At 49.5% G+C, this 25,163-nt stretch overlaps 1 protein-coding gene across 1 annotated transcript in view; it reads left to right on the top strand.

Moving 5' to 3' along the window:
- Positions 1-25,163, top strand: part of LOC138467664 (protein unc-93 homolog A-like) — a 322,638-nt gene that overhangs the window by 266,578 nt on the left and 30,897 nt on the right. The window contains exon 7 of the mRNA XM_069607845.1: positions 19,526-19,657. Within this exon, the coding sequence (XP_069463946.1) occupies positions 19,526-19,657 (132 nt within the window). The remainder of the gene's footprint in view (positions 1-19,525; positions 19,658-25,163) is intronic.

Here is a 25,163-nt window from a genome sequence, read left to right as displayed (position 1 = left end):
ACAAAAATATCATCATCAAACCAGCAGACAAAGGCGGAGGCCTAGTGATCATGACTACGAACCAATATAAAAATATGGACCTAACACTACTCAATGACCCAGAAAGTTACACAACACTTCGAAAAGATCCAACTCTGGAAATATCCCAAGAAATGTCAGAATCTGTAAATTTTGCATTACAGCGTGATTGGATATCGAAAAAAGAAGCAGAATTCATTATAAGACCTAAGGGTAGGACCCCTTGTTTCTACTCTCTGCCCAAAATACATAAAGACCCTCTAAACCCACCGGGACGCCCCATAGTCTCAGGATGCGGTCAATCATTGAACCACTATGCAAATTTATAGACACTTTTTTGCAACCAATAAGCATCAATACCCCAACCTACCTTCGGGATACTACGCACACAATAACAATATTTGAAGACCTGGAATTTAATCCAACCTAACAACTTTTGGTCAGCATGGACATAAAATCCTTATACACCAGTATCCCCCAGGAAGACGCCATTGAGTGCATAAGGGAGTGGTTAACTACGGATCCTCCTAACACAAGGACCCCTGCGAACTTCATAGTGGAACTCATGAGCATTGCACTCCGTCGAAACTTCTTTACCTTCGACAATACTACCTACCTGCAAACAAAAGGCAACACAATGGGTGCGGCCTTTGCGCCTAGTTTGGCCATTTTGTTCATGGCTAAATTCAAGAGGGAATTTGTATTTTCTGACACCAACAATTGGCAAACTCACATTAGCCACTGGCATCGTTACATCGATGATGTTATTTTCATCTGGACCGGTAGCCTACCTGAACTCACCAACTTTTGGATCTGGCTCAATACCTCAACCCGGATATCCAGTTCACCATGGAACAAAGCAACTCCGAAATAAAATTCCTGGACCTAACAATTCGCTCCAAAGATGCAAGACTAACATGTCACTATTACCACCCAGCTAACTAATGTTCTCTCTAATTGGTGCTCACCGGGTCCGCTTATATTGAAACAGTGTCTTGTAATCACATGATGCTTGTCCTTACCATGAACGTCTTATTGAATGAACAGCATGCCATATGATAACCATCTCAATACTTTGTATTGTTGCTAGACAATCACTACTGCTGGTCAATGTCTCTTAACATGTGTTTCGTAATGTTAGCTATACACAATTATGGAAAATATACCCACAATAGTTACTTTTTCTCCCCCCCCCCTTTTTTTTCTGCTAACTACCTCAACTGTGGGGCGTGGCTTGGACGGCCATGTAGAGGGTCGTGTTCGTGTGGAGCTCCGTTGATCCTGAGATAATCCTGTGGGAGCGGTGCACGTGCTGTGACCAGCTGGCGCTGGAAAATTACATCCATGCGTGTGAACATGGAGGCGACACCCGTTGAAAGTCTGGTGGGTGTAGAAGGCTCGGATCCCAAACTATCCCTATTTGTCTGCCGCGGGTCCCGGATCAGGGACAAGGACAAAATGGTGGCTGTAACAAAGGAGATGGCAGAGATCACAAGAGCACCGCTGCAATCGTCCGTCTAGGACTGGCAAGGCCCCTGTGGTGAACTCCGCAATTATCGCCCGCGGGCGGACTGGGAAGCGGAGAGAGAGCGCTGGGAGAGCGCACGATGGAGGACGCACGAACCTGAAGTGGATTTAACCCACGGGCTGTAAGGGCACAGGATCCTGCCGAGCGAACTGCCAGCCGTGACTGGGCCCGCGGCGGAGTCGTTGGAACGCCGCTGGCGCCCAGGAAGACACATTGTGGCAGCGCCGGAGGGGAAAGGCCGCGTGATTGTTGCATCGGCAACAAAGTAGCTGCGGACCCTGTGAGCGATGAAATCGTGGGAGCGGCTGCAGGCCCCTCGGCACTGCGAAGGGAAAAACCCCATTGAGACTGCCGACAGACTGAGGCTGATCTACAGTGCGCTCTGGATACCCTCGGGCTGGGTTGCCTGAGAGGAGAGCAGTCGTGGGCGCTGTGGGGTGCGCTGGGCCCCCCCTTGGAGACTCGGAGGGAAGTGGATGCTGTGACACCATAGGGTCCAACACGGACACGGCACACCATATGAGTGTGCATTGGCCTGATCACGCCGGGCCGGCGCCTTGGAATGTCAGCGCGGATCAGCCGAACGGGCTGATTTAAGACTTTTTGTTGATCCCTTGATACCTACTAAGGCCCCCTCTGAAGCACACAGGGGCACCCTGAATATGGGTGCGGGAGTGCCACATTGGTGACCGCCCTATACACCGGATGGCCTTGTGCCTGCGAAGCAAAGGCAAGAAGGGGATGGGTGAGTGCTCTTGAGCGCTTTGCATGGACGATGCACGGCAGAGCCCGGTAACATAACACCAAGGGCGCGTGAGTACGTGGCAGGACACAGCCCACTCTGGGCGCGTGCAGCGGACAGGTGCAGGTTTGGACAGCAGTGGGTGGTTTGTGACCACGCGGACAGTGGTGTGAAGAGAAGCACGGCAGGGTCTTGCCCAACTGACGCAGCAGGATGTCCTCCAAAGTGGTGCGACCCCGGATCAAGCAGCTCACGATGGATGCCTACACCAAGTCGCCCCCGGGCGCGGAGGGGGGCAAAAGTAAAGAGACCCCTGTGGCGGTGGCGGACCCACCGGGTACTATCCAGGAGGTGCTGGCAGCAATTGCTGACTTGAAGGTAGCCTGGGAAACGAAGTTGGCCCTAGCCATGAAAGAGCTGCAGGAGGGCCTGAACCTCAAGATCGGAGCGGTCCAGGAAGAGGTGAACCTGCTGAGGCAGGACGTGCGAACGATCGCGGAGTGCACTGGGGTACTGGAGAAGGAGTTGGCCCCGAACACGGAGGCGTGCGCTGCACATGCTAAGGAGCTTCACGCCCTCGTGCAACGAGTAGGCAATCTGGAGGACAGACCAGAGCAAGCAGAGGGGCACGCCAGACGCAATAACATTCGCATAGTGGGTGGATGGAAGGACCGAACCCCACTGAATACGTTTAATCCATGCTCTTGCAGGAGATTACAGGCGGGGAGTAGACCCAGGGGTTCGCGGTTGAAAGGGCGCATAGGGCCTTGATCAGGAGACCGGCCCCAGGAGCCCCCCCGCAGGCGCTGATCGCGAAGATCTTGAATTATCGTGACCGCGAGAAGATTCTCGAATTTTCCCAGAAAGGAGGAATGATAGAAAGGGGGCCAGCGAAAATAACGGCGTACCCAGACTATACGCTGCTTGTACAGCGTAGTCGAATGAACTTCGGATCGGTGAAAAGGAGGCTTAGAGAAGCAGGCCATCGCTACATGTTGCTCTACCCGGTGTCACGCCGCGCGCTCGCTCGCGTGCGCCACTTACCTGCTATGGGGATCCGGGTCCTCGGCCTCGGCAGTCCCCTCCCTCATGGAGATTCTATCCGCAGTGGCGTCTTTCCTCACGCCGTTCCGCGGTCCCTGGGCGCAGCCATCTTGCGTGTTCTGCGCATGCGTGGATCATCAGTGTTCGACGTTCGCGCATGCGCAGTAACGCGAACTTGCGTTCCGGGCCTCGTTTTGGCCCCGGACCTTAAAAGGGCTTCGCATACACGGAGACAACCGTCTCAACGCGGTTGTTGCTGTGTATGCGCTGCTGGAGCCTGGTTTCCTGTGCTTCAGTCTCTCCAGTTACCCTTGCTAGTTTTGCCCTGCCTTGTCCTGCCCTCCTACCTTCCTCTCCTTCCAGCCCCCTGGTTCCTTCAGTTCCTGGCTTCCCAGCCCTGTTCTGTCTTTACCTACTTTCTGGTTTTGGGGTTGGAGGGTTCTTCTCTGGGTTGCCTATCTAGCCTTCTCCCTTCCTTGTCTCCTGTTCCGTGGGATACAATGGTCAGTCCTTCCTGTCCTTGCTGCTTGGCCTTTTCCCTTCCTCCGCCTTGTGCCCTGCCGGTACCCGTGCCTTACTGCCTTCCTGGAAGTCCCGAAGAACTGCTCATCCATCTTCTGGTGATTAAGGACTCATTCCCCTTCTCTGCCAGTGGAAACACTGTCCCGATGTCACGTTAATGCAGAGAAGTGCCACCCGTGGTGTTGGGAGTTGGTCCAGTGCTATCCTGCCATTTATTGTCAGGAGGGTGTTGGGTTAATTTCCTGCGTTACTGCTTCATCAGCATCGTCGCTCCGACAGACTGGCTGCCTCGACTCCACGAACCCCGGGAAGAAAAGGTAACCAGCGATCCTGTGAAACCTCGTTTAACAGATTGAGACGCCTTTCCTCCAGCCTCGACATGGATGACATGCAGGAACTACGCGAAGAAATGCGTGCCATGCGCCTCGAGATGATTACACTTCGCCAGGAGAACGACACCCTTCGACAAGCGATGGGCCGGGGTATGGGCGGACTATCACAACCAGTTCCACCGCCAGAGAACACCATGGCTTACACGACTCCCATGAAGTTTGATGGAGACCCGTGTCGAGTGGCAGAGTTCTGTACCCACTGTAGGATCCATTTTCAGTTTAGGTCCAGTCATTTCACTCAAGACAAGGCCAAGATCGGGTACATTCTAGGAAACCTGACCGGTAGCGTGCTTGCTTGGGCCGCACCTCTGGTCTCTACTAACAGCCCCCTGCTGGGTGATTTCACCGCTTTTGAGAAGGCCTTTTTGGATGTCTTTCAACTTCCTAACCTGGCAGCCATGGCCCAGAACCAACTAATGGAGATCAAACAGGGATAAGGTGATATCATCCAGTATATCAGTCGGTTTCGACAACTGGCAACCGATTCCCAATGGCCCGAAATCACTCAGAAGACATTATTCCGTCGGGGTCTGCGAGAAGAATACAAGGACGAATTGTTGCACATTCCGGAGCTGGAAACATTGCCCGCATTGGTGGAACAAGTCTTACGCATCGACCACAGGTTAGCGGAACGACGGAGTGAACGTCGCAGAATCGACAAGTACCGCCCAGTCCTTCCAGTACAATCATCCGGGCCAGCTACCTCAACCGATGTGGGCCCAGAACCTATGCAGTTGGGTGCCATCCGAGGTCCGTTGTCCGAGGCCGAAAAGAAAAGAAGACGGCAGCAAAACTTGTGTTTGTATTGCGGTGGTTCTGGCCATTTTCTAGGCACCTGCCCGCTACGTCCTTTGAGGAAGCAGGAAAACTAACAGGCCCGTTGTTTGGTGTGAAGGCAGCGACGGGCCGTCTCCTGGAATCAGACCTTCATCCCATGAACCCGGTACCTTTGTTGGTCTTGGAAGTTGGTTTGGCTTGGCTAGGGAAGTGTACGAAGACCCGGGCCCTTCTGGATTGTGGTGCGTCAGGTAACTACATCGATGCCTTGTTCACGATTTCCAAGGGGATCCGTCTACACTACAAAGAACGGCCTACAGTGGTAGAAGTAATCGACGGCTCTCCATTGTCTTCGGGTCCGGTGTGCCAACGGTCCGATCCCTTGTGGCTCTCTGTGGAAGGGCATCTTGAACAAATCTCGTTGGACGTCATCAAGTCTCCCTCTTTTCCGGTGGTGCTGGGCTTGCCTTGGCTGCTTTATCAAAATCCTCAGGTCAACTGGACTGCTCGATCCCTGGTATTTACTTCGGCACGTTGTCCTCAGGTCTGTGGTCTTCACGATTCCTTCCCAGCGATGTTGGAGTCTCTTAATCCTGTCAATGTATCTGACCGTCTATGTGCCACTCAGTCGGTACCTCAGGAGTATGCCGGATACCTCAAGGTGTTCTCCAAGCCAGAGGACATTCCTTTACCGCCTCAACGACACTTTGACTGCTCCATCGATATCCTGCCTGATGCTGTCATTCCCCACGGCAAGATCTATTCATTAACCCAACTCGAAAAGGGAGTCCTACAGGATTACATCAAGGATTGCCTCAACAAGGGCTACATCGTGCCGTCCAAGTCTCCTGCAGGATTCCCGCTATTCTTTGTCAAGAAGAAAGAGGGTACTTTGCGCCCTTGTATCGACTATCGCCAATTAAACGAGATCACAAGGAAAGACAGATACCCACTGCCACTCATCCGGGACATCATCGAATCCCTGAAATCCGCGCAGGTCTTCACCAAGTTGGATCTTAGAGGGGCCTATCACCTGGTGCGGATTAAGAAGGGGGATGAGTGGAAGACGCCCTTTTAAGACACTTTTTGGTCACTACGAGTACAGAGTAATGCCGTTTGGGCTCTGCAATGCCCCGGCCGTCTTCCAGCGGTTCATGGATGATATCTTTTCGGACCTTATTGGTATATCAGTATGGGTATACCTTGATGACATCCTGGTTTTTTCTGACACTCGCACTGCGCACGTTGCACACGTCCAGGAAGTACTCCGTAGGTTAACTGCCAATCACCTGTATGCCAAGGCTGAGAAGTGTCAATTCCATCTGGAGAGTATGGAATTTCTGGGCTATGTAGTCAGCAGCACAGGAGTGCGGATGGACCCCGTGAAACTGCAAGCCATACAGGAATGGAAACAGCCACACGGGGTTACGTCTTTACAAAGGTTCCTGGGCTTCGCTAATTTTTATCGACGCTTCATACCACGTTTTTCTCACCTTGCCAACATGTTAACCCGCCTGACCAGCACCAAAGTACCATTTCTCTGGGACTCACAGGCTGAGGTGGCATTTCGGGAATTGAAGAAATCCTTCATGTCGGCTCCTGTTTTGATACATCCGGATGATGAAAGGCCGTTTGTAGTTGAAACCGACGCCTCGGACTACGCAATTGGTGCGGTCTTACTACAGCAAGATCCAGTTACGAAAACAGAACACCCGGTGGCCTACTATTCTCGGAAATTGTCTGTGAGTGAAAGAAACTACGCTGTGATTGAAAAGGAATTACTGGCTATAAAAGCAGCATTCGAGGAATGGCGTCATCACTTGCTGGGTGGGAGGTATCCGGTGGAAGTTCGCACGGATCACCGTAATCTTCAATTTTTACGGTCTTTGCAATGCAGAACATCCCGGCATGCTCGTTGGGCCTTCTTCTTTTCGCAGTTTGATTTCACGGTCACGTACATCCCAAGTTCCCAGAATATGAAGGTCGACGCCCTGTCTCGGTCCCTGGAAAACAACGTTGAAGGGGCCAAGGACCCAGAACCTCTGATTGCTTCGAAGCATTTCCTGTCGATGGTGACTCCCCAGCTTCAACAGTTGTTAGAAGCCACACGGACGGATCCCTCCAGGTCACAGATACTGCAACGCTCTGACATCAAAGAACGTGACGGCTTGTTGTTCTTCGGGGATCGTCTGTACGTTCCCACCTTAGAGCTACAGAAGATCGTTCTGCAAAATTGTCACGATTCCGTAGTTTGTGGTCACCGAGGAGTTCGCACAACTCAAGAACTGGTCGCACGGCAATTCTGGTGGCCTGGATGGGCCACCCTGGTGAAGCTCTACGTGGATTCCTGTCCAGTATGTGCCCAGACCAAGATTCCTCGCAAGAAACCCATTGGTCTCCTGAAACTGACGCCTACGCCCCCATACCCTTGGCATACCATTGCTACGGACTTCATCGTCGACTTGCCGCTTTCTGGTGGTTACACGTGTATCATGGTGGTAGTGGACTGCTTCACCAAAATGGCTCACTTCCTGCCCTTTCCTAAACTGCCCACCGCTTCCCAGATGGCACGACGTTTCCTTCACGAGGTGTATCGTCTCCACGGTCTTCCTGAGAAGATTCTGTCGGATTGTGGGTCTCAATTCATCTCTTCATTTTGGGACCAACTGTGTCGGCATTTGGACATTCAGCGTGCTCTGAGTTCTAGTTATCATCCCCAGACCAATGGGCAGACAGAGCGTACCAACCAAACTCTTGAGCAGTATCTACGTTGTTACGCCAATGCCACTCAAGACAACTGGTCAGAGTGGTTGGACACCGCGGAGGTGGCTTACAACAGTGCTGTTCATTCCGCTACCGGACTCAGCCCCTTTTTCTGTTCTGCCGGACTACATCCCAAGCTACTACCTGCTCGTCCTACTTCTACCAGTACTGTACCATCCGCAGATGCCTTGGTGACTCAGATACGCAATCAACATCGTCTGGCGGCCGGTACCTTAGCAGTGGCACAGACACGTATGAAGGAACAGGCTGACAAGAAACAGAGTTCTGAGCCTGACCTTCAAGTTGGTGACAGAGTTTGGCTGACCTCTAGGAATCTGCCGGTACGCAATTTACCTGTGAAACTGGCTCCCTGCTTTTTTGGTCCCTTCCGCATCATTGGGCGGGTTTCCTCTGTTGCCTTTCGGTTGTTCCTACCCCGTTCTTGGAGGATCCATCCCGTTTTTCACGTATCTCTTTTGAAGCCCTATGTACCTGATGTTCTGGGGCGTTCCTGTTCCCGTCCTGCCCCGGTCTTGGTTCAGGGGGTTCCTGAGTTTGAGGTGCAGGAGATTTGCGATTCGCGGATTAGGCGTGGTGCGCTGCAGTTTCTGGTCAGCTGGAAGGGTTATCCGGCTTGTGACTGCACTTGGGAACCGCGCTCCTTAGTGCATGCACCGCGCCTGGTTCGGGACTACTATCTCCGCTATCCCTGGAAGCCTGGTGCCCCGGGGTTGTCCGAGAGGGGGTATGGTGTCAAGCCGCGCTCTCGCTCGCGTGCGCCACTTACCTGCTATGGGGATCCGGGTCCTCGGCAGTCCCCTCCTTCATGGAGATTCTATCCGCGGTGGCGTCTTTCCTCACGCCGTTCCGCGGTCCGTGGGCGCAGCCATCTTGCGTGTTCTGCGCATGCGCGGATCGTCAGTGTTCGACGTTCGCGCATGCACAGTAACGCGAACTTGCATTCCGGGCCTCGTTTTGGCCCCGGACCTTAAAAGGGCTTCGCATACACGGAGACAACGCGTCTCAACGCGGTTGTTGCCGTGTATGCGCTGCTGGAGCCTGGTTTCCTGTGCTTCAGTCTCTCCAGTTACCCTTGCTAGTTTTGCCCTGCCTTGTCCTGCCCTCCTACCTTCCTCTCCTTCCAGCCCCCTGGTTCCTTCAGTTCCTGGCTTCCCAGCCCTGTTCTGTCTTTACCTACTTTCTGGTTTTGGGGTTGGAGGGGTCTTCTCTGGGTTGCCTATCTAGCCTTCTCCCTTCCTTGTCTCCTGTTCCGTGGGATTCCCTGTTCAGTCCTTCCTGTCCATGCTGCTTGGCCTTTTCCCTTCCTCCGCCTTGTGCCCTGCCGGTACCCGTGCCTTACTGCCTTCCTGGAAGTCCCGGAGAACTGCTCATCCATCTTCTGGTGATTAAGGACTCATTCGCCTTCTCTGCCAGTGGAAACACTGTCCCGACGTCACGTTAATGCAGAGAAGTGCCACCCGTGGCGTTGGGAGTTGGTCCAGTGCTATCCTGCCATTTATTGTCAGGAGGGTGTTGGGTTAATTTCCTGCGTTACTGCTTCATCGGCACCGTCGCTCCGACAGACTGGCTGCCTCGACTCCACGAACCCCGGGAAGAAAAGGTAACCAGCGATCCCGTGAAACCTCGTTTAACACCCTGCCAGGTTAAAGGTGTTTTACAAGAACAGATCCCTTTTCTTCGCGACGCCGACTGAAGCGATGGATTGGCTGGATATGCAGGGTCGACCTCAGGAATGTCCAGATGGAAGCAGCTGGAGATAAGTAGCACGTTGCGGAGGCACCGGTGGTGCCATAGTCATGACACTGGGACAGGAATATAGAATGGTATTGTCCTTGTGGGGAGGAAGTCACAGTATCTCCCGGCGGGTCCGGTTGGACACACTTCTCCTAAACAGGAGCTCCTGAGAAGCACCCTCTGAACCCAATAGTAGTATACTTAGTTAGGTCACTGTTAGATTGGTGACGCCCTGCGGGGTCCTTGTTCTCGGATAGGAGACAGGTCCAGACGTGGGTAGGCCTGAGATCCAGGGATGGAGCTGGGCAACTGTTGGGGGTTGGTAGGGAGGGGGGGAGTTGTGTGCTGTGGTGTGGATTTGGGGGATGGGGAAGGGGGGTTTTGTTTGTAAATAGTAGGGAGAGAGCCGGAAAATGAACTAGCAAGGGGAGCATTAAGGGAAGGGTTAGGATGGGGATAGTCCGAACAGATGGCATTGGGTAATCTCAAAGTTGTGACCTGGAATGTACGGGGCCTTAACAGCTACCTGAAACGAAATAAAGTGATGCTGTACTTAAAGAGGATGCGTATAGACATAGCCCTGCTGCAGGAGACCCACCTCACTAGGGAGAAGCTGGAGGTGGTTAGGAGGAAATGGAAGGGCAATGTTGTGGGTGCTGCGCTCGGCATACGCTAGAGGGGTTATTACTTGGGTGGCGCCGCATGTGCCATTTCGGGTGCTTGGCTCTACGGTAGACCCGAAGGGTAGAATAGTGGTGGTAACGGGTCTCCTGGAAAACGGGGAAGTGCATATCATAAATTTGTACGCCCCCAATAACGACACAGAGGCTTATTTTAGGACCCTTTACAGTAAACTTGGCCCCCTGGCAGGGGGTACGGTGGTGTGGGGGGGGGGCTTTAATTGTACCCTGAATCACAGGATGGACAGGTCAATGGACAGGGCAGGGAAAACGGCGCCAGCGGCTAAAGCGCTGGGAACCTTACTGAAAGACCTAGGCCTAGAGGATGTGTGGAGAAGGTTGCATCCTATGGATAGCAAATATTCACACTACGCAGCGCCACATGATTTGCACACAAGGCTACATTATATGTTTGTAACGGCCGAGATAGTGGGAGACATAATGGGAGCGAATACAAGGCCCGAGGATTATCTGACCACTCGCCCTTGGTAGTAGAGTAGAGACACCAGCCCCCAAGACCGCGGATCACAACATGGAGGCTCAGGACCGAGGCTCTGCAGGACGAGGGGTTCCGGGAGGGTCTGAGGGATGCCATCGAAGAATATTTTGATATAAATACGGGGAGCGTACGTTCTGTGGGCACACTGTGGGAAGCGTTCAAGGTGGTGGTGCGTGGGGTAGCCATTTCCAAAGCTAAAGGGCTTTGGAAAAGGAACTCCAAGAAGCGGAAAGGGAGCTGGAAGATCTCACACGTTGCAAGAACACTGCCCATGATAACAGAACCAAGATAAAAGAGCTACGGTTGTCCTGCAGTGCACTTTGGGATAGGCTGTGCAGACTCAATTATAGGAAATACACGGAGAGGATACACGCAGGGGCGACAAGCCGGGCAGATTGCTGGCCTGGCTATATAAGAGTGAGACCCCCCGCTCAGTGATCAGTGAGATTAGAGATGAGGGAGGGTGCATATGCAACACCCAAGAGGGGATAAACAAGGAGTTCCTCAAGTTTTACAGACACTTGTACGAGGACACGGGAGAGGATATGTGTCAAGACATACTGGACACATTGGAGGACATAGAGTTGCCCACCCTGGATGACTTAGAACGTGCGGAGTTAGATGCACCTGTCACCTCGGATGAGCTGGAAGTGGTGATTCAGAATCTGCCCACATCCAAGGTACCTGGTTCGGATGGGTTGCGTAGTGAGTTTTATAAAACATATAAGCAGGAGCTACTCCAGCCACTGCTTGCCACTTTCAACGAGGCCTATGAGCAGGGGGAACTCCCATTGTCCCTCCGCGAGGCTGTGATCATCCCACTCTTGAAACCAGGTAAGCCGGCTGTGGAGTGTGGGTCTTACAGACCGTTGTCCATGCTCAACCCGGATAGCAAAATACTTACAGCAGTGCTGGCTAATAGGCTGAAGAAGGTGATTGGGAAGTTGATACACCCAGATCAGACGGGATATGTTCCAGGCAGGAACATCACCGATAACCATAGGAGGCTACACCATATCATTGACCAAACTGAGGAGGATACGGGCGAGTTGGCCATAGTGTCGTTAGACGCGGTCAAAACCTTCGACTCGGTAAGATGGCCCTGGCTGAAAGCGGTCCTGAGGGGATACGGAATGGGACCTGGATACCTCAGGTGGGTCCAGTTGTTCTTCAGCACCCAGATGGCGAGAGTCTAAACGGGGTCCACAGTCTCAGACACCTGGCAACTTAGCAGGGGGACCAGACAGGGATGCCCCTGGTCACCCATGCTATATATGCTAGCATTAGAGCCGGTGGCAATATGCCTGTGACAACAATATGGGGAGGTGGGCATAAGTACTGTAAGTGGTAGGCACCTGATATCACTATACGCGGATGACATGCTTCTTTATTTGCGTTATCCGGAAGAAAATCTGCAGTATGTGTTGGAGGTAATGGAACGGTACGCCACCCTTTCGGGCATATCGGTGAACCCTAGAAAGTCTAGTCTGTTTCCTTTGGGCAGATATAGGAATGTCCCGTTACAGAGGCTGCCTATCCTGCCAATACCGTGGCAGATTGAGACATTTAGGTATTTGGGAGTAAATATTTACCACAGGATTGAGGCGGAACACAAACATAACACGGAAAAAGCGATAGAGGGGATCAAGAACAGCATGGTGTTTTGGGCTAGATTTCCCCTGACTATGATGGGGAGAGCGGCCTTGCTCAAGATGGTGGTCCTGCCTAGACTCTTGCACTTTTTCGTGAATGTCCCGTTTTTGATACCCAGGAGCCTATTTGTGAAACTTCATAGCGTGTGTAGGGGTTTCGTATGGGGTAACTCCAGGAACAGGGTGGCTCTGTGGAAGCTCCAGAACCCGTGTGACAAGGGGGGTATAGGCCTGCCAAATTTTGAACTCTATTACCTGGCGGGGCAGCTGCTGCATGTGGCCAGGTGGCTTTCGGCCGAAGACTCGGCAGAGGCTAGGCTTCTGCGTGGGGACTCAGCCCCATTCTTTTTGAAGGAAGTGGTGTGGTTGCGTAGGGACAAACTGGTGGGCAGGGGGCGGCTGCTGAGGCTGGGCTGGGAGATCTGGCAAAGGACATGGAGGATGATGGGGGATTCGGAGCCGTACTCCCAGCAGGCCCCACTGGTGGCGCTGTGCGGGAGCGACTCTCAACTACTTGAATCGGTCCATAGATACTGGGAACAGGTAGGCCTGGCCACCCTTGGAGACATATGGCAGGAAGGGGAGGCATTGGACTTTCAGAGGTTGCAGGAAGAGACGGGGGTGCATGGTGGCCAATATATAACTTACGCTAGGCTTGTGAAAAAGACTAGAGAAAGATGGCCTGAGACAGTGCTTGCGGAGGATCCTGATGCCTCCCTGGAAACTATGTATGATGTATCGGAGGGCGGGCACGAAATATCGAGGATATACGAGCTCCTGCGAGTAAGGGCTGGGAAGGAATTGCTCTAATTAAGACAAGATTGGGAAGAGGAGGTGGGAGGACCCATAACAGACGGGCAATAGGAGTGGGCCCAGAGATACCATCAAAAGGTGTCCTGGAACGCGAGATTCCAACAACTTCAATTGTACGTTACCCATAGGGCTTATCTGACTCCCGGGAAAATTGCAAAGTTTGGGGGACCGGCTATGCAGCAATGCCCCAGGTGTGGGGAGGTGAATGCGGGGCTGCTACACATGTTTTGGGCTTGCCCGGAAGTGCACAGGTTTTGGGATGAGGTTAAAACAAAACTGGCTGGTGGGGGAGTGATGTTGGACGTGGAATCGACCTAGTCATGCATGCTTGGGCTTTTTCCTAGAACCCGACATTCAAAACACATAAGCAAGATGAAGGACTTGGCTTATGTTTTGGCCAAGTGCAGGATTGCCATGGGCTGGAAGGCGGCCCACAGACCTAGGGTGGAGCTATGGTGGGCGGACCTCTTAAAATAGGCGGAAGCTGAATCTGTGGTCTGGTTTGAAGCGGTCACTAGGGGGGGCGAAGAGGAAGTAGGGCCCCTGCTGGCCTAGCGGCAATTGGTGGCCTCTATGGCAAATCCTCACCAGGGTAACAACGGAACAGAGGACTCGGATGATGACCGCTTAAGTGTTGTGCTACCCGATAATGCTCCAGTAGACGACATGTGAGAACTGGCTCTAGTTCAAGGGGGGGGGTTGGGGAGTTCTAATGGAAATGTGATGGTCAAATGATGTTTTCTTTGCGTATTGAAACAGTTGTAATGTGTGTTTTGTTTGGTTTTGAAAATATAATAAAAAATATTTTTAAAAAAAACAAAAACTACCTCAACTGTGTCACAGTGCTACTAGGCTCAAGAAGAAGAGGGAATTACCTCGAAACGTGTCAGCCAAGCACAGTTTAATTTGTGGATATCTTTCCTTGTTTTCCTTTGCATTTTATGCCAATTGACCTACAGTCAACTGTAATCATTGAATTATATTTATTTCTGTTCTTTTGAATTAAATGTTTCTACCTTTTCGTATTTGAGAGTATCATTTACCAGAATTGAACATTCTGTATCTGTGAAATTGAACGCAATTCACTGAATGTCTTTATTGCTTACTCGGTGTACCTGGAGGACATTAACGACCTGCTTGACAAGTATGCCTCCCTCTTCAATGGTGACCCCATGAGGTTACATATAGATGAGTCCGTGCAGCCCATCGCCCTAAAACATCGCACGGTGCCCTTTCACCTTCGGGAGCAGGTGGACAAGGAGCTGGACAATCTTGTGAACCTCGACATCGGTGTCCCCGACTCTGTCCGCATTTGCGTTGACATGAGGCTGCCGAACAAAGCCATCAAAAGGGAGAGGCACCTTACCCCAACAATTGATGACATCATTGCGAAGGTGCAGGGTGCTTGTTTCTTTTCCAAGCTGGACCTCCGGGTGGGCTATCATCAGGTGGTCCTACACCCTGAATCAAGGTACATCACCACGTTCACCACCCACCGGGGACTCTACCGCTACAAAAGACTCAGCTTTGGAGTGTCGTCGGCAGCGGAGGTCTTTCAGAATATCCTCTGAGGCGCCCTCGCAGACCTAGAAGGCGTTTTGAACATCAGTGATGATATATTGGTGTTTGCTAGGACTGAGGTGGACCACCTGCGGAGGCTGGCAAAGACTCGAGAGAGACTGCAGTCACTGGGCCTCACCCTTCACAGGGAAAAATGTGAGTTCCTTCACCCCTCCATCAAAATCTTCAGTTTTGGAATGGGGTGTGTCACCGGATCCCAAGTAGGTCCAGGATATCAAGAAAGCACAGCCACCCGAGTCGGTGTCCGATGTGAGGAGCTTCCTCGGCATGGTCACTTACTGTGGACGGTTAATTCAAAATCTTGCCTCAAGATCTGAACCCCTCAGGCCCCTGACGAAGAAAGAATCCACCTGACACTGGGGCCCGCTTGAGCAGGCGGCGTTCGAGGACATCAAGGGTGCGCTGGCGACGGAGGACACTATGGCATTTTTTGACCCTGCTCTTCCATCGGCGGTCATCGTGGACGCCAGCCGTTTGGCCTGGGCTATGCTAATGCTAACTCAGATAGATCGTGAAGGGGGTGTCCGCCCGGTAGCCTATGACAGCAAGGCACTGTCTGAGACGGAGCAGAGGTATTCGCAGATTGAGCGCAAGGCGCTGGCGGTGCTCTGGGGCTGCAGACACTTCAGGCTTTATATCCTGGGATGCCCGGTGACGGTCGTAATGGACCATAAGCCTCTGCTTCCCATTCTGGCAGGGTCGTCATCCAAGCCACCAGCGAGGATCGAGCGGTGGATGCTCGCACTCCTGGAGTACGGAGTCACCTTGGTGTATCGGCCGGGGGCGTACAACGCGGCCAACTATCTCTCCCGGCACCCGGGTGCACATGGGGGAGTAGAATATGACACATGTGCCGAAGAAGCGGATGATCATGTCCGAATGGTGGTGGAGGCGGCCAAGCCCAATGCAATGCCCCTGGGGGAACTCGAAGCAGCAGCTGCAGGGGACGAGTGTTTCCAGATCCTGAGACACTTCATGCAGCAGGACTCCTGGAAGTCAGTGCTGGAATCCCTGGTGGGGTGTACTCAAGAGGCCAAGACGGGACTGGAGCAGCTGTGGAAGGACAGGGAAGAACTGTCATTCTCTGCGTCCGGCCTGCTGCTCAGAGGTGACCGCTGTTGTTCCCCAGTCCAAAGTGAAGGACGTAATCACCCTTGCCCACCATGGACACCAGGGCACTGTAAAGACCAAGGCCAGGCTACGGCTGAAGGTCTGGTTCCCCGAGCTAGAGCGGAAGGTGGACGACTTTGTGGCGGCCTGCGTCTGGTGTCAGGCGGCATCTCCTCTGCAGCGAGAACCGGCCATAGAGGCGATGCCTCGAGGGACGCGACCCTGGGAGGTGGTCCATGAGGGCTTTGGATCAACAACAATGGGCACCCACTTCCTAGTGATCGTCGATGAATACTCAAGGTACCCGGAGGTGGAGTTTGTGGAGTCGGTGGCTTTCGAACACGTGGTGGTGGCCGTGGAGAAGGTGCTTGCGGCCCATGGGTTCCCCCACACGTTGTGCTCTGACAATGGGGCGCCATTCCAGAGCGAACGGTTCTCGGAATTGATGGAGAGCTGCGGGGTACAGCACCGGAAGATCACCCCTTTGTGGCCCAGGGCAAATGGGGAAGCCGAGAGGCTGATGAGGACACTGAACAAGACCTTCAGAATTGCCCAAGTCCAGGGACAGTCCCTCCAGAGAGCTCTCTATCAGTTTCTGCGGGTGTACCGTACCACCCTGCATGCCTCCACGAGGGTGGCCCCGGCCGAGGCTCTATTCAAGCATTGCCCGCGGGGTTTGCTGCCCGAGGTGGGGGAAAAGGAGCCGGGGGTAATTGATAACCAACAGGTAGAGGTGGACCGGCGATTGAGGATTAAGCAGGAAAACATGAGACGGGGACTCCGCCCGCAGCGGCTGGAGCCAGGCGATGAGGTCCTCATCCGCAACAGACACCCCCGTGGAAAGCTCTCTCTTCCATACGAGCCAGAGCCGCTGGACGTCGTGGACGTCAAGGGGTCCATGTTGACTGCATCAGATGGAAGGTCTGCCGTGACCCAGAATGTGAGCTTCTTCAAGAAGCTAGGGGACCCGAGAACCGACCCCCCCTGGAGCCGGACTTAATGAAGGTGCCTGATGACAGAGGAGGCCACTCCGGCACGCCTGAGTCCCCTGCCCGAGGAGTGCCTGTGGATGGACTGCCCGTGCCGGAGGTGAGCAGGAGGTACTCCCAGAGGGCTGGGCGAGGGAAACCCGCTTACCTCAGCGATTACGTGCTGGGACACTTGTCGGATCGACCTGAGTCCGGGGATTGTTGAGTAAGGGGACCCGGGTGGATGCTAATAAAGGGGTGTGTGGGGAAACTGTTTTCCGAGTGTTGTGTTACTATAGTTCTTTGATTTGCGGTGTGTTATTAAAGTATTTTGTTGTCCTCCCGAAAAAAAGGAGGAGTGTGGCGCTGCCCCTTGAAGGGACGCGTACGCGGCGGCGTGATGTTGCACGCCGCCTCGTGCAGTATAAATAAACGGGGCGTTCCCGGCTGCGGCAGTGCGACCGGGAAGCCCGAGCAGCACAGACGCGTGTGTGTGAGTCTGTGTGGGCTGGGGGCTTACAGATATAGCTGGGGGTCAGGACAAACCCCCAACAGTCTCCTTCTGGGAATGGTCTCCAGTTTTGCAGATACCTCTCGTGATTCTCAGCTCTCACCTCAAACAAGCCTCCCTAGAACTATCATTGGTTTCAGCATATATGAAATTCACATGTCAGTGATCTCCCACACAACCGATAATGTTAGTCATAAATTGGTTAAGCGGACTGGGATCTGTGGATGTACAGATGTTTTGGACTACAACACCCATGATCTCTCATCATTGACTGTGGTGGCTAGCGGCGTTGGGAGCATAGTGCAAAACAGCAGGTGATCCAAAGGTTGCAGACCTCTGCACTAGTCCGACTCTCCAGGTTTCTGTGTTAAGATAATTCATTTACCATGGCAATATGGGTATAGGCAGCAATGTCTGCACAGATTCTGCCCACATTGGCAAATGCTCTGTAAAGTCTGACATTTTTTCAAAACCTGGTTCCTTTGCACAGTGTCGTTGGGGTTTAATGTACCTGTCTTCTAGTGTACAACGTTCCCTCCCCTGCAGAACTGCCACTCGCCTCCTGGGTCAAAAGAAACACAAATCCTGCTAAACTCCTCAAAGCGACTCTGGGCCCATCTAACTGATATTCCTTAATGTCTGAAACACCCCATCCATTTTGTATGTATTTATTTATCTATTTGCATACTCATATTTTTCTTATAACACTTCACATCACAGTGCCACAATGTGGTCAATCTGGATGGTTCAGTTGTGCAACTGTGCGTATTTTTGGAGAATTGTTCTGGAGTGTAAGACCAAGGTGGGACTTCCACCTCTTCCCTTCCGACTCCCGCCCCCACCTGGTCTCGAATTCCACAGTCAATAATCTCAGGTAGTCGGTTTTCAATAAACGGCTAGTATGAAAGTTGTCTATTTTCACTTAATCCTGAACATACAAACAGTTCAATAGATTTATTTTAGTCTCGCCTTCTTTTGATGCCTCTCAGCGTCAAGATATCATAGGTCAAATTATTAGCTTTACAAGTATTAAATAAATAAATAAATAAAATAGATACAGACATCATGCAATGTTCTACTTTCTGCCGCATGCTGCCATTTTGCCCTGCCTCTCTGACCCTCTGCATTCTTAAACCCTACATTATATGGGAGTAAATGGCAAAGAGCACCCTCATCACTACTGCTAAAAATGGTGTTGCCTACGATATCACAGTATTTAAAATGTTTTCACATGTAACCCGTCCTCGTCAACATCTGCTGGGTCTAGCCGGCATACATGCTGCACTATATAAAGCTTTTAGTCTGAGCGCTTTTCATATTCATAGGGCCAATCTAATTTTTGATACAACCACATTACCAAATGGAGGAGTTTTGGGCATCATTACGAGTACAGTGGTGTGGTAAAAAATGGCAGTAGAGTGGCAGTAATTCCGTTACCGTCAGTTTATTTTACCACATTACCGCACCAGCGTACTACCTGCTTTGGAGATAAGGTGGAGGGGATACCACCAGAAAAAATGTGGCAGTAAATCATTAACTTTACAGACAAAAATGATCAGATTTACTGCGTGGAATTACCGCTCGCTGTAAATCCACCAAAAGTCCTGAGGGAATCCTATGGACTAGAAGAATGGGGACTAACACCACTGTGCCACCTCTCAAAATCCAGTGGTAAATCCACGGAACTGAGTGCCAATAATGGTAATCATTGTCGGTGGCCCATCCGTGGATTTTCCTCCAATGTACAGGCAAACTGGTAATGAGCACCAACTTTGTCTTGGAACCACTCTTGCTATTGAATAGACTTTTACACATGGTATAGGAAATCCATTTCAAGCATCTAAGGTGCCCATTCCTCTGTTGGTCGGGGGAAGGGGCAAACTATCGGAACACTTTCTTGCTAATAGGCTTTCCTGTATAGGTGTGGTCAAATTTAGGCAACACTATGCTATGTAATGACTAGTACGAGTCTGCCCGGCTGGTTTGACGTATTTATCCAAGCTACACCCTCTCCTACACAGTACTCGATTCTGATCATTTTCAAAAGAATTTGACCATGTATGGCTTTATTCATTTATTTTATTTATTTCTTAAGCGCTGGAGACAAAGGCCCTGAGGCAAGGCTTCACCTTGAATGATCTAACATGTCCCTTTTTTCATTTGCACACAGCTATGGTTACGAACGTCGCCTGCATCATAGCACTGCTACTGTGGAGGCCGAGTAGCGCCCAGTTTCCTGTCTTCTTCGTGTTCCCTGCTCTCTGGGGCATGGCCGATGCTGTCTGGCAGACACAAACGAATGGTGAGTTTCACAAATCAGCCGAGCACTCTGCTACAGAGGAACGGGAAAGGAAACAGTCATTTCTGCAAAAGGAACATGCAATGAGCCTATTATGCACATTGGGCCAGATTCTCAAAAATAAAAGAGTATGGAACTCTGAGGTGCATCAGACATAGATGCGCCTCATTCACACAAGTGTGCCTCACAGAGATGCACAAGTTTATAAAAGGAGCGCAAAATGTGTGCAAAGATGTGAAAAGTGGTTGAGAAGCATGCAAATACACCAAATTATGTGTGCAATGTGGGATTGACCACAGAAAGGGAGCAAAAATGCACCAATATCCTAATTCACAAAACCTGACCGGCATATTTGCTCCAAAATGCCCTTCAGCATGTGGTCCTTTCACAATGTGGAGCAAGTGGCCTAAAAAAGAGTGTACCTGATCTGTCCAACCAAAGAAGCACATAGTGCAACCCAATCACAACCAAAAACAACGCAGCACAAAATACCAGCACAAAAGAGACAGCTGCACATCCACAACATGGTCAAACCAGTAGGCCCCATGCTGCTGTCCCAACTGATGAGGAGGTACAGGCTGAGGAGGGAAAGGATATACAGCAGGAGGGTCACATTATTTCAGCTGGCTGATTAAGAGGTCACCCAGAAGTACCGCTTCCCACCCATATCACACTGGAGATAGTAAATCAGTGGGGGGGAGCCCCTACCACACCCACAATGCGAGCCCATGCCATAACATCACTAGTCAAGGTACTGTCGGCATTGCTTTTCTTTGCCACAAGCTCCTTCCAGGGAACCAGTGGCATCACAGTGGTGATATCATAATCGTCACAGCCATAGGCACTAAGCAACAGCATCAATGTGATCCTTGCATCTACCAGGGTGTGTGTGTGTGTGTGTGTGTGTGTGTGTGTGTGTGTGTGTGTGTATGTGTATATATATATATATATATATTCAATGAAAAAACTTTGTTAAGGGGACGTTATGGTTAAGTTGCACTACTAAAAACCTATGAAATTCAGTAAAAAAACTTTCTTAAAGGGACGTTATGGTTAAGTTGCGCTACTAAAAACATATGATATTCTTTAAAAAAAACTTTGTTAAAGGGAATTTATGGTTCCAAGTAAAACCAAAAAAAACCTGAAATTCGCCAGTTATGGTAAGCTAAGCAACCATAACTCGCACCACGCCCGTGTATTGCTAAGACTAACACCCAGGACACAAAGATGACATCATAAATATCATTGATGACATGACTGATGACATCACATGTGCATTTACTTTTCATGAAAACTATGTACAAGGGATTCTTAATATAAAGTTCACAGAAAAAGTGTCAAGGATCATTGGAATAGACATCTTGAGCTATGTAGTGCATTAGGCAATGCATTGATATAAATAGCATTCTATTATGAAGTTCTTTACAGTATACTAAGCTACTCATGTATAAATATAAGCGTTGTGTGCAGCATACATGATGGAGGTGCAATATTCATAATCTTACCATGTTGAATAGTGAAATGATAAATGCTTTCTTATTAGAGATTTGTGTGTATTATTCCTGTGTATATGTTTCATATGCTCTGAGTGGACCCTAAGTGAATTATTGTAAGAACACATTTGAAATATAGGTCTACAAATATAGTACTTTTTGATTTCTTTGTTCCTAAGTATTACTGGCTAAGATATATCACTAAAGGAAAAAACAGGGAGCCAAACATGTGATGTCATCGGTCATGTCATTGATGATATTTATGATCTCATCTTTGATGTCTTGGGTGTTAGTCTTAGCAATACAGGGGGTGGCGCGAGTTATGGTTGCTAAGCTTACCATAACTGGTGAATTTCTTGTTTTTTTTGGTTTTACTTGGAACCATAACGTCCCTTTAACAACGTTTTTTTACTGAATATCATAGGTTTTCTGTAGCGCAATTTAACCATAACGTCCCTTTAATAACGTTTTTTTACTGAATTTCAAAGGTTTTTAGTAGCGCAACTTAACCATAACGTCCCCGTAACAAAGATTTTTCATTGAATTTCATAGGTTTTTATTAGTGTAACTTAACCATAATGTCTACGAACATCTGACTTAATTTCAGACCTTCCAGAGAGTGCCACATGACCATATGCTGACGCGCACCAGGATGAGTGTCTGAGAACCCATACAAACTTCACAATAAGGTCTGTGCTTCGTGGGCAGTTTGGAAATGCATTTTCTACTGATCTAGGAACTTTCAACTTCAAAATTTCCCTTGCACAGCTCCAACACCTATTCCTACTCACCCATTAACAATCTAGTACACAGTACATACTTTTAGCAATACTGCTATTTATGTTAAAATGGCATCAGCTAATGCCATCCCTCCTCCCCAAGAGACACCACCACTGCTGTAATCAAGGAGAATGAGAAACACTGCCCTCTACCTTAGAAATAACACACACGCAACATTTTCCCCTGTCCACCTGCCCCTCCATATTAGTGTTTGGTGCCTCTTCCCTCATTTCCCTCCTCACCTTTCATTCTAAGCTCTCCTGCCAAAGCAAATCCATCCAAAAACAAAATACATGTTCCTTTAGGAACCACCTTTCACAATTAAAAAATAGAACTAAAAAAAAATCGCATAGACTCCATTTACTTTATATTTCTCAGTAAAGTACATAGACTCAATAAGATTTTCCAACATTTCCATTTCCATTTTGTGTTATACTAATGGAAATATTGGGGCGTTCATCCCCGGTTCACGGGACTGGAATGTTGGATACCGGCCCAGCATCCCAAGTTATCAGCCCAAGCGAAGCAAGGGTGGATAACGAGGTCTCTGGACCATTATCCACCCATTCCAGCCCCTGAAATGGGGGATGAAGGCCATTAGCAGTCTAGGTTCCCAAAGCGGGAACCCGAGGTACTAAAAAAGAGGATTTTTCGTCCTACACAGGGACGCCTGTGGCGTCCCGGTTTAGGAAGAAAAATCCTTTTCCAAGACGGCCACCATAGAAATGGAAGGCGGGGGTTCCATACAGTGCCCCTCTTCACTTTCCATGGCAGCCTGCAGAAGGCAAAAAGTACACCCTATGACCAGATTACCACAAGCACATTTTTCTTCCCTTTCAAATCTATCCTAATTTCGAATAACTTTACCATAAAGTTAGTCCCAGGTGGACATGGCCACTTTAATCCGATGTTTTGTCCCTTCTGGTCATGGCCAGTAGCCACATTGTCCGGATTATGACCTTATTCCATGACTCAGAGAATCTGGCCACTGCCCATGTCCACAGGCTACCCCCCAGTCACTAAAGCTATACCGCAATTTTTTTAACTACTTTATGACACTTGTCAAATAAGAAAACACTGCCACATTTGCAAAACCATGTTTTTAGATCCTTGCCAATGCGCCTTACGCAAGTTTGCTGGAAATCCACCCACGTTTTAGTTTTTCAAAACTGTCAAATAAAAGCTCTGTACAAAATCCCACCAAACTTTGTAAACTCATTCGAAATCACATCAGAAATATCCCACCCATCGTAATCGCCCCTCACCTCCCCAGACATTATTTCATAAGTTTCACAAGTGCAATGCTCAGAAAATATTATTGTCCCGAGGGTTCGGCCATGTATTTTTATACATACGTTGATCTATCGCAAACATTTCCAATTCACCTTTCCTCACTTTTCCTCTTTTAAAAACATAAGAAATCTGGCAGCAGGGCGCGTACATCTTGTGCTATTCTTATCCATTGCTGCATCTGCCTAAGGTAAACTGCCCTGACGTCACTAAATCTTATGCTCCGGCTCTGACCCTCACATCACCAACCCTAGTGATATTCTACACCTTTCTCGGTGACGTTCTTCTTCAGAGTAGCCAACGCGCCCATAATCACCTACGTCGCGTGACGCAGAACCTGAAAATCAACACACATCGACTAACAACACAGCACGTCACAATTCTGAATATTAAACCGTACTTTAAAATAAAACAATAACACTGTACAATTTGTAAAGTACTTTTATTTCACAATAAATGCTCCGAGAACATCCGACTATTTCCATATTCAATCAAATTGCAAATTTGTTTCTTTGCTCGTGATCCAAAATGTTTATAGTGAGGCACACGTTCTTCTTTTTGCGTACACAAGGTGTTCGTTTTTGATAAAAGAACCACTTGGGTCGCACAGTGAATTCCAGGGCTTCTTAATCAACTTGGGCCTAGACCACTATAAAGCATGTTATGTTAATCCTGATCGCTAGTACAGCGTACGGGCACATGGGCCCTGGGCGAACGTCCCAAAAAACAGTCACTGTGATCCAGGCGTTGACAACTATGTGCAGCTGCCGATTAAAGAAGCCATCAGTTGGCATCTGGAATCTGTGACAATCGCAGAATGGCAGAATGTATCTGTTTTGAAAACATAACAGAAAATGTGTCTCAATACCCAAACATTATTACAATGTATCTATTGACTTTTTAATTCACCATAGAGTTTAAACTAACGATTAGCACACACATCAAACAAAGAGAAAACAACATGAAAACTGATACACAATTCGATATGGTCATACATGACATTTTAATGAAATATTAGCATTGAACCTGGGTGAACCTAGTGATGGTCTACATGCACCTCAATGCTGCACTCCCCTTAACCACGTAAAAAAGACAACTACACACAAAGATAATACTTGCATTAAATTGCAACAAGCAACACAGAACAAACAAATTTAACCCAAAATGAATCTTCAGATAATAAGTTAATGCTCGTTCCGGTATACAATCGTCAAAATCAAACTTACATTATATTCACCATTTCCATTCTTGGTGTAAGTCAGACCGTAATGCTCACTGCGTTCACACCAAATATTCTTCATGAACTGAATTTACATGTTCCCTACACACTTTTGGAATGCATAACCTTATCAAATGTTCATTATTACAAACCTCCTCTCATTGCATTCCTTACGGAATGGTCCCTTTCTCTCAAGGTCAAAAAACAATTGAACCTTAGACTGTGTGTCCCATGCGTGGGCTTCCTTAGCTCGCAACCATAAATTCAAAGCTGGTGACCTTCACTCAGAATCTAAATACATTCTCACTTTGCAAAAACTTTCCTCACCGACGCCATGAAAACTGTTATTCTCATACACGTGCAGGGCTGCTCTTTGCATCAGACAGTGCAGCTGGCTGCATCAAATGCCAGACTCTAGGGGGCGGCAGTCTGACTCCATTATTATTTTAAATACATTTTAACACAGACACATTAGTCCTTCGCCTGTACTTTACTCACATTATATTGTGGAACACCTCCAAATGTATTGTATGACTTTCGTGACAAAAAAACACCAGTTTTTTGCTTCTTGCTGCCATATCCCATCCCATCCTCATCAACCCTCACCTCCCCAGACAGTATTTGATAAGTTTAACAAGTGCAATGTTGTGTTTTTTAATATGTTTTTGCGGCGATGTCCGCGGACACCAAAACACGGATCCAAGATGGCGGGCGCATCAAAACAATA

This window comes from Ambystoma mexicanum, chromosome 4q (genome assembly GCF_040938575.1).
Source record: "Ambystoma mexicanum isolate Mex_15411 chromosome 4q, UKY_AmexF1_1, whole genome shotgun sequence".
In the NCBI taxonomy this organism is placed as follows: Eukaryota; Metazoa; Chordata; class Amphibia; order Caudata; family Ambystomatidae; genus Ambystoma; species Ambystoma mexicanum.
The sequence above is the reverse complement of the archived record's forward strand: the minus strand, read 5'-3'. Positions and strand labels throughout refer to the sequence as shown.